Source organism: Microchirus variegatus (genome assembly GCF_963457635.1).
Source record: "Microchirus variegatus genome assembly, chromosome: 13".
NCBI classification, from domain to species: Eukaryota; Metazoa; Chordata; class Actinopteri; order Pleuronectiformes; family Soleidae; genus Microchirus; species Microchirus variegatus.
This window is the reverse complement of record NC_139814.1, coordinates 26,461,733-26,472,160: the sequence shown is the minus strand read 5'-3', so window position 1 is coordinate 26,472,160 and position 10,428 is coordinate 26,461,733. Positions and strand designations below refer to the sequence as shown.

At 43.0% G+C, this 10,428-nt stretch overlaps 1 protein-coding gene across 1 annotated transcript in view; it reads left to right on the top strand.

Annotated features, from left to right (window-relative positions):
- kcnk9 (potassium channel, subfamily K, member 9) overlaps window positions 1-10,222 on the top strand; it is a gene marked incomplete at both ends in the record, with an annotated part of 80,718 nt that extends 70,496 nt beyond the window's left edge. The window contains one exon of the mRNA XM_083899760.1: window positions 9,312-10,222. Within this exon, the coding sequence (XP_083755886.1) occupies window positions 9,312-10,222 (911 nt within the window). The remainder of the gene's footprint in view (window positions 1-9,311) is intronic.
- Window positions 10,223-10,428: the final 206 nt, after the last annotated feature.

Genomic DNA, 10,428 nt, shown 5'->3' with positions numbered 1-10,428 from the left:
ATTTGACCAAAAATTTTAAAAAAAAATTGACCAAAAATGTCTGGTCCAAAATTTGACAAAAACGTCATACTATGTCGTCCCACATATATATTTTTTTTTTTACAAATAGAGTATAGCATGTTATAGCAACCTCAGAGAGTGATTTCAATGAAAACAAAGTGAAGACCGGCCAAAATGTCCTCACTTCGTAAAAATGTCCTCACTTTGTTGGTTAAAAACCCTCACTGGTCCTCAGTATGTCTCAAGTACAAGAACACGCACACACACACACACACACACACACACACACATACACACACACACACACACACAGGTCTCTATAATAACGCTGGAATCGCTTCTTTCTTGATGTGGAGTTTCACGTTTTTTTCCCTCAACAATGGACGGAGCGGAGATGACGAGCAGCTGAATGGAAGCACGGGGGATTGTTGAGGAAGTTATTGTGATTCACAAAAAAAAAAAAAATAGAAAGGTTCTTCCTGTTCATAAGAAGAAGAAGAAGAAGAAGAACCTTGGTGTTTTCACCTCGCAGACACATGAAGCTCTCGCTGGTGACACCGAGGAGGAAAGAGAGTATGAATGAGGTTCTTCTCACCTCGGCTCTTCTTGACCTCCATTAAAAAGCCCACAGCAGCAGCAGCAGCGGCAGCAGCAGCATAAGCAGCAGCAGCAGCAGCAGCATATGCAGCATAAGCAGCAGCAGCATCAGCAGCAGCAGAACAAACCTGAACGCTGCAGATTAACCCGGTGGATCAAAAGCTGCTGCTTTAAGCCAGCGCTCCACACTTGTAGAGTAACTGACCGATCTGTGTCGGCTCTAATGAGGGACTGCCTCGATAGGCTGATGAATAATGGATGAGACAGGTTTATATATATATAATATATATATATATATATGTGTGTAACCAGCTAGAGAGCAGAAATAAATGAAAACAAACAGGGATGCGATGCATAAAATTCCATAAAATAAATCATTCGCTGTGTTGCCACCAGGGCCGGCCTAAGGCATAGGCCAACTAAGGCGCTGCTATGACCAGGAGAGGGCCCCCAAGAGCAATTCACTTCACAAAAAATCTAATTTTGATCGCTGTAGTTTATTTATAATTTTTCTCCCCATGTTTACTAAAGCTTTTTCACACTTTTTACACAGTTGTCAGATGTGATTATTTAACTTTATATTTTATTTATAAAATACCATTTTTATGACCTTGTTCCGGGCGCCTCTGTTGATTTACATTATTATTTAAGTATTTATTAGTTTATTTTATTTAATGCTGTGTTTTTTACATTTAAAACATTTTCAGATTTTCAGACCTTAATATCTATAATGCATTATAATAATAATAATAATTATTATTATTATATTTATTAACCGTTTGGTTTCATTTCCATAAATACAATTTTTTACCATAAAATGACAAGTCAAATGTTTGGTAGAGCATGTTTTGAAAGAAATATCTGACCCTTATAAAACTTATTTTTGTTGAATTAAGTTGAGGCCAAGTTTAAGAGCTGAATCGCCCTCAATATCGAGATATCGAGACATCTATAAAGAACTACTGGGTGCAGTACCATAAACTATATGCAGGTGGAGCTCCAGAGCAAAAAGGGCTGGAAAATGTTTTCGATTTATTTATTTATTTTTTGTAATTTTTGGTCCAAAATTTTACAAAAAACGTCAATACTATACTATGTCGACCAAATTTTTTAAAAAAAAGTACCCAAAATTTTTGGTCCAAAATTGTTGTGGGGACATTTTTCTTTGTGGGGACATTATGCATGGTCCCTAATGTGTGTGTGTGTGTGTGTGTGTGTGTGTGTGTGTATGCTCTTGTATTTCTATGCTTGTGTGGACCACCCTCTAGCACACAACACCTTTGTTGTGGGGCCATTTTTCCTTGTGGGGACATTATGCTCGATCCCGAACGTGGTCCCCACAATGTGGTACAGACGTGTGTGTGTGTGTATGCTCTTGTATTTCTATGCTTGTGGGGACCACCCTCTAGCACAACACCTTTGTTGTGGGCACATTTTTCCTTGTGGGGACATTATGCCCGTTCCCGAACGTGGTCCCCACAATGTGATAAAGACATGTAGATGTGTGTGTGTGTGTGTGTGTATGCTCTTGTATTTCTATGCTTGTGTGGACCACCGCCTTGCAAAACACCTTTGTTGTGGGGACATTTTTCCTTGTGGGGACATTTTTCCTTGTGGGGACATTTTGCCCGGTCCCAAACATGGTCCCCACATTGTGGTAAAGACATGTAGATGTGTGTGTGTGTGTGTGTGTGTATGCTCTTGTATTTCTATGCTTGTGTGGACCACCCTCTAGCACATCACCTTTGTTGTGGGGACATTTTTCCTTGTGGGGACATTATGCTTGGTCTTGAACGTGGTCCCCACAATGTGGTACAGACGTGTGTGTGTGTGTGTTCTTGTCTTGCTATGCTTGTGTGGACCACGCTCTGGCAAAACACCTTTTTTGTGGGGACATTATGCCTGGTCTCGAACGTGGTCCCCACAATGTGATCAAGATATGTAGATGTGTGTGTCTGTGTGTGTCTGTGTGTGTATGCTCTTGTCTTTCTATGCTTGTGGGGACCACCCTCTAGCACAACACCTTTGTTGTGGGGACATTTTTCCCTGTGGGGACATTTTGCCTGGTCTTGAATGTGGTCCCCACAATGTGGTACAGACATGTAGATGTGTGTGTGTGTGTGTATGCTCTTGTCTTTCTATGCTTGTGTGGACCACACTTTTATTTGTATTTCACTTTTTAAAAGTACAACTTTTGAGGGGAAAAAAAACCCCCAAAACAGTCCAGTTTATAAAATGACATCACAGTATTCCATAGTTATGGTTTTGGTGACGATATTTCATAGAATTTCAAAATAAAAGTGTCTGTTTTGATCAGGAGCAACACATTCGTACTGAGCTTCTTTTTTTTTTAGCTGTCATTTCTCCACAGCCTCCAGCGTAATTCATTCATTCATTTTCATCCTCATTACTCCACACAAACACACGTTTATTTAAGCAGTAAAGAAAAAAAAAAAAATCAATATCAATTCATTTTGAATGAGCAGACGCGCGAGTCCTGAGAGGTCAGTGTAATTGCACTCGGGGACGTCGTCAGACGCTTCCTGCTCCTCGTGTTTACTTTGCACTGAATTGATTCCTGCGTGAATTAGAATGAACAACGTTGTGGAGACGATGAAGCGACGCAGCGTCAGCCGCTCGTCACACATTCACATCAGAGTTTGTCACCGTTCGTTTCCCACGGGAGCAAAGTCGTGATTGTTTTTTGTAGATTTTTTTTTTTTTTTGGAGATTTTTTGATGGAAGCAAAATTCTCATTTACTCCTAAATGAATGAGTTCGTCGCTGAACCTTTTGTTTAAATAACTCGTTCCACCGACGACCTGCAGCTCATCCAACAGCTCATCTACTCTGCATTTATCTGTCATGTTTTATCAGGAGTTGTTATTGTCCGATGGTCATGGTGATGTCATCTTCTTGGCTTCTATAATAAGTCGCACTTTTTTTTTTTTTTACACATTTTTCTTAAAGCAGTGTCTTTTCTAATCCGGACAATTTTTCCATTACAAATATCTCAGCTGCTGTTCTTCAGTCAGAGGTTCTGTTCCATACCATAATAATCTAGTAATTGCTTCTCTTTTTAGTAGTTTTTTAAGGAGATATTTGTCCTCTTTTTGTAGTATTTGGAGTATCTTGCAAGTTTTAGGTGTCTCATATGCTCCCACCATATATATGTATGTATATACACGTGTGTGTGTATATATATATATATATATATACATGTGTATATGTATGTATGTATATATGTGTCTACATGTGTGTGTGTATATGTATATACATATATATACATGTGTATATGTATATATACGTGTCTACATGTGTGTGTGTATATATATATACTTATATACATGTATATATGTATGTATGTATATATATGTGTATACATGTGTATATGTATGTATGTATATATACGTGTATACATGTGTATATGTATGTATGTATATATACGTGTATACATGTGTATGTATATATACGTGTATACATGTATATGTATGTATGTATATATACGCGTATACATGTGTATATATACATATATACGTATATATACACGTGTGTTTAACGTATATATACATGTGCATGTATATATATGTATATACATACATGTGTGTATATATATATGTAAATGTGTATAAATATACATATATACGTGTGTATATATATGTATATATATAAAGAGGTAAAAATTCCTCAAATTTAGTTGAAATTATGAGATCAAAAGTCATCATTTCCATTTTTTATCTCATAAATTAGACTTTTTATCTCAAATTCCGATTTATCTCATTTTTTTTCTCTCGTAATTTCGACTTTAGGATTTGTGTTTGAGTCGCCCCCTGATGGCCGTTTGGTAGAACACAGTTCGCAGGGACTTCTATATTGGCTTCTCTTTCTATTTCTATTATTATACACGGTACAGTCGTTGTAAGCACGTGAGAAATTTACTAGATCGATATCAAACTGATGAAAATCAATCAATATATTTCCAATCTGAAATATGATACGACGCTGCAGTGTAAATATCTTGCAGGTTATCTGTAAATGAGATGCACGCACGTGTGTTTGAGTGGGTGGAAAAACCATATGGGAAAATACGGCATGAATATTTGACGCTGTGCTCAGGACGTGTGTTTTTTTAAAATACTGAGTCTTGTGTTGGACGACGGTTGTTGCAGTGAAAACGCTGCCAGCTGATGGTGGGAGTTTTCTTGGCTTTACACGTTTGAATGTTTAACACTCACACTTACGGAGGCTGTGGAGAGACGATCAATAAGCGGCTGCATGCATATTCAACAGCTTCATTCATTCGTTCGTTCGTTCGTTCGTTCATTCATTATAATGCAGCCTCTGAAGTGTTTTTTTTTTTTTTCATAAAGACGCTGCACATGAATTACTTTTCTATTGCTTTAGAAAATGAAACCTCACGTAGCGCATGGATCCAACCGTCGGCCCCACAGGTTGTTTTTCTCTTTGCTGTGTGTGAGTCAGCAGCTTGTGGCCTAAAGATAAAGTTTAATTAAGCTAAAAGCTCCACTGGCTCCTCCACCGCTTGTTTCCACTCCCTCAGAACCGTTCTACCTCACCGGAAACTTCTGACTAATTGGACTCTCCCAACCCCCCCCCCCCCCCCCCCACAATCTTTGAGCCCAAATAAGATTAATGAGCAGCTTCATTTCTGCACCGACTCCATTCGTCTGTTTGGCAGCGCTGATACTGACTTCCTGTGAGGGAAGTTTTCTTGCTTTGTCATGTTTGGAAAACAGAAGCCGATCCGAGTGACAGTGACGCCGCTGGGGCTGCAGCTAATGATGATTATCGTCATCGAGTTTTCTACCAATTATTCTTCAAATAACATTATTATATATTTATATATACATATATTAATGAATGAATAAATGAATGAATACAATAATGAATTAATTAAATAATGAATTAATTGATTAATTAATTAATTAAATAATTAAGTAAATAATTCATTAATTAAGTAAATAATTAATTAATTAATTAATTAAATCATTAATTAATTAATAAATCAATGGTTTAATTAATTAATTAAATAATTTATTACTTAATTAAATAATTAGTTAATTAAATAATTAATTAATTAAATAATTAATTAATTAAATATTTCTTAAATAAATTAATTATTTCTTTGAACATTTATTTAGATTTTTTTTAATTAATCGGATTTCAAAAATGTTTTAATATATTTTAAATATTATTGTAAAAATAAAAATTCAAACAAACATGTTTTTTTTTTTAAATCCTTTTACTCAATTATTCAAGGAATAATCAGTAGAATGCTCGATTGCTACATTAAATTAGCTAACAATAATGTTTGCGTGCCGGCGGAGTTAGCTTTAGCAAGTGCATGCTTTGGGCTCAGATAAGTCATTGAGGACTTGCTGTCCTGTGGTTACGCTGCACCTTGTTAGCTTCTCGTTTTAGCGTGAAATGGTCCCACACGTTGGACGTTTGCTGCCTTTTACGCGTTGTTTCTCTCTCTCTGTCTCCGCTAGCGCGCTAGCTGCAATCCGGATGTACGGTGTGTGTCTGCTAAAGCGGTCCATGTGGAACAACGATCCCTGCGAACGCTGAACAGGCCTAATAGAGCGCAAGCTAGGAATTGAACGAATACTCGAGGCGGTGTTTTAGCCTCTAGGAGTTTTTGTAATCGATTCACTCGGTTTGAATATTTCAAAAAGATTCGATAGCTGCAGCCCTAGTAAGCTACATTAAATCAGCTAGCATCAATGTTTACGCTGGCGCGTGCCGGCAGCGTTAGCAACCGGATGCTTTGTGGTACGCCAGCTGTGGTTTGCACCTCGTTGGCTTCTCGTTTTAGCGTGAAATGGTCCCACACTTTGGACGTTTGCTGCCTTTTATGGTTTGTTTCTTTGTCTCCGCTATCGAGCTAGCTGCAATCCGGATGTGCGGTGTGCGTCTGCTAAAGCGGTCCGTGTGGAACAACGATCCCTGCGAACGCTGAACAGGCCGCATAGAGCGCAAGCTAGGAATTGAACGAATACTCGAGGCGGTGTTTTAGCCTCTTGGAATTTTTGTAATCGATTCACTCGGTTTGAATTTTTCAAAAAGATTCGATAGCTGCAGCCCTAGTAAGCTACATTAAATCAGCTAGCATCAATGTTTACGTTGGCGCGTGCCGGCAGCGCTAGCAACCGGATGCTTTGTGGTACGCCAGCTGTGGTTTGCACATCGTTGGCTTCTCGTTATAGCGTGAAATGGTCCCACACTTTGGACGTTTGCTGCCTTTTATGGTTTGTTTCTTTGTCTCCGCTATCGAGCTAGCTGCAATCCAGATGTGCGGTGTGCGTCTGCTAAAGCGGTCCGTGTGGAACAACGATCCCTGCGAACGCTGAACAGGCCGCATAGAGCGCAAGCTAGGAATTGAACGAATACTCGAGGCGGTGTTTTAGCCTCTAGGAGTTTTTGTAATCGATTCACTCGGTTTGAATATTTCAAAAAGATTCGATAGCTGCAGCCCTAGTAAGCTACATTAAATCAGCTAGCATCAATGTTTACGCTGGCGCGTGCCGGCAGCGTTAGCAACCGGATGCTTTGTGGTACGCCAGCTGTGGTTTGCACCTCGTTGGCTTCTCGTTTTAGCGTGAAATGGTCCCACACTTTGGACGTTTGCTGCCTTTTATGGTTTGTTTCTTTGTCTCCGCTATCGAGCTAGCTGCAATCCGGATGTGCGGTGTGCGTCTGCTAAAGCGGTCCGTGTGGAACAACGATCCCTGCGAACGCTGAACAGGCCGCATAGAGCGCAAGCTAGGAATTGAACGAATACTCGAGGGCAGAGTTTTAGCCTCATGGAATTTTTGTAATCGATTCACTCGGTTTGAATTTTTCAAAAAGATTCGATAGCTGCAGCCCTAGTAAGCTACATTAAATCAGCTAGCATCAGTGTTTACGTTGGCGCGTGCCGGCAGCGCTAGCAACCGGATGCTTTGTGGTACGCCAGCTGTGGTTTGCACATCGTTGGCTTCTCGTTATAGCGTGAAATGGTCCCACACTTTGGACGTTTGCTGCCTTTTATGGTTTGTTTCTTTGTCTCCGCTATCGAGCTAGCTGCAATCCAGATGTGCGGTGTGCGTCTGCTAAAGCGGTCCGTGTGGAACAACGATCCCTGCGAACGCTGAACAGGCCGCATAGAGCGCAAGCTAGGAATTGAACGAATACTGGAAGGGCAGAGTTTTTGCCTCTAGGAATTTTTGTAATCGATTCACTCGGTTTGAATTTTTCAAAAAGATTCGATAGCTGCAGCCCTAGTAAGCTGCATTAAATCAGCTAGCATCCGTGTTTACGTTGGCGCGTGCCGGCAGCGTTAGCAACCGGATGCTTTGTGGTACGCCAGCTGTGGTTTGCACCTCGTTGGCTTCTCGTTTTAGCGTGAAATGGTCCCACACTTTGGACGTTTGCTGCCTTTTATGGTTTGTTTCTTTGTCTCCGCTATCGAGCTAGCTGCAACCCGGATGTGCGGTGTGCGTCTGCTAAAGCGGTCCGTGTGGAACAACGATCCCTGCGAACGCTGAACAGGCCGCATAGAGCGCAAGCTAGGAATTGAACGAATACTCGAGGCGGTGTTTTAGCCTCTAGGAATTTTTGTAATCGATTCACTCAGTTTGAATTTTTTTTTTTTAAATCAAAAAGATTTGATAGCTGCAGCCCTAGTAAGCTACATTAAATCAGCTAGCATCAATGTTTACATTGGCGCGTACCGGCAGCGTTAGCAACCGGATGCTTTGTGGTACGCCAGCTGTGGTTTGCACCTCGTTGGCTTCTCGTTTTAGCGTGAAATGGTCCCACACTTTGGACGTTTGCTGCCTTTTATGGTTTGTTTCTTTGTCTCCGCTATCGAGCTAGCTGCAATCCAGATGTGCGGTGTGCGTCTGCTAAAGCGGTCCGTGTGGAACAACGATCCCTGCGAACGCTGAACAGGCCGCATAGAGCGCAAGCTAGGAATTGAACGAATACTCGAGGCGGTGTTTTAGCCTCTAGGAATTTTTGTAATCGATTCACTCGGTTTGATTTTTTCAAAAAGATTCGATAGCTGCAGCCCTAGTAAGCTACATTAAATCAGATAGCATCAATGTTTACGCTGGCGCGTGCCGGCAGCGTTAGCAACAGGATGCTTTGTGGTACGTCAACTGTGGTTTGCACCTCGTTGGCTTCTCGTTTTAGCGTGAAATGGTCCCACACTTTGGACGTTTGCTGCCTTTTATGGTTTGTTTCTTTGTCTCTGTCTCCGCTATCGCGCTAGCTGCAATCCGGATGTGCGGTGTGCGTCTGCTAAAGCGGTCCGTGTGGAACAACGATCCCTGCGAACGCTGAACAGGCCGCATAGAGCGCAAGCTAGGAATTGAACGAATACTCGAGGCGGTGTTTTACCCTCTAGGAATTTTTGTAATCGATTCACTCGGTTCGAATTTTTCAAAAAGATTCGATAGCTGCAGCCCTAGTAAGCTACATTAAATCAGCTAGCATCAATGTTTACGCTGGCGCGTGCCGGCAGCGTTAGCAACCGGATGCTTTGTGGTACGCCAGCTGTGGTTTGCACCTCGTTGGCTTCTCGTTTAAACACTTTGGACGTTTGCTGCCTTTTACAGGACCGCATAATAACGCGCAAGCTAGGAATGAAACGAAACACCCTCGGCGGAGTTTTTACTAATCACCGGTGTCTGTCTCTTCTGTTCTCAGGCTATGGCCACGCTGCGCCGGGCACCGATGCGGGAAAGGCCTTCTGCATGTTCTACGCCGTGCTGGGCATCCCCCTGACGCTCGTCATGTTCCAAAGCCTCGGCGAGCGCATGAACACTTTTGTCAAGTACCTGCTGAAGCGCATCAAGAAGTGCTGCGGCATGCGCATCACGGACGTGTCCATGGAGAACATGGTGACGGTGGGCTTCTTCTCCTGCATCGGCACGCTGTGCGTGGGCGCCGCCGCCTTCTCCCACTACGAGGACTGGAGCTTCTTCCAGTCGTACTACTACTGCTTCATCACGCTGACCACGATAGGCTTCGGGGACTTCGTGGCGCTGCAGAAGAACCGCGCGCTGCAGCGGAAGCCGCTCTACGTGGCCTTCAGCTTCATGTACATCCTGGTGGGCCTGACGGTCATCGGCGCCTTCCTCAACCTCGTGGTGCTGCGCTTCCTGACCATGAACAGCGAGGACGAGCGGCGGGACGCCGAGGAGCGCGCCTCGCTCGCCGGCAACAGGAGCAGCATGATCATCCACATCCAGGACGAGACGCTGCAGCAGCAGCGCGAGCAGCAGCAGCGGCGGCGGCGGCAGCGGCAGCGCGAGCCGTACCGCGCCGAGGTGACCGACCTGCAGTCGGTGTGCTCGTGCATGCGCTACCACTCGCACGAGTTCGGCAGCGCCGGGCGAGGGACGGGAGGCCTCGGCTGCGCCTTCTCCCATCAGAACTCCTTCGGCTCGCAGCTGCGCCCCAATCAGTACTTTCACTCGGTGTCGTACCGGATCGAGGAGATCTCGCCCAGCACCTTGAAGAACAGCTTCTTCCCCTCGCCCGTCAGCTCGGTGTCGCCGGGCCTCCACAGCCTCACGGATAATCACCAGCTCACGAGGAGAAGGAAATCCGTCTGAGCGACTAGCGTTTTCCGCGTTTTTTTTTCTACGGGAGGTCGCGCACGTTTTTCCTTCGATGCTGCTCCTTCTACCAAATTCCGATTTCAGCACTTTCTCTTTTTTTTGGTCGTATGTAAAATATAACTGTATAAAGCATTGGACGACGAACACGGCAGGTGTGGACGCAACGGGACGCAAAGCATGAAGCATGGATGTCTATTTTT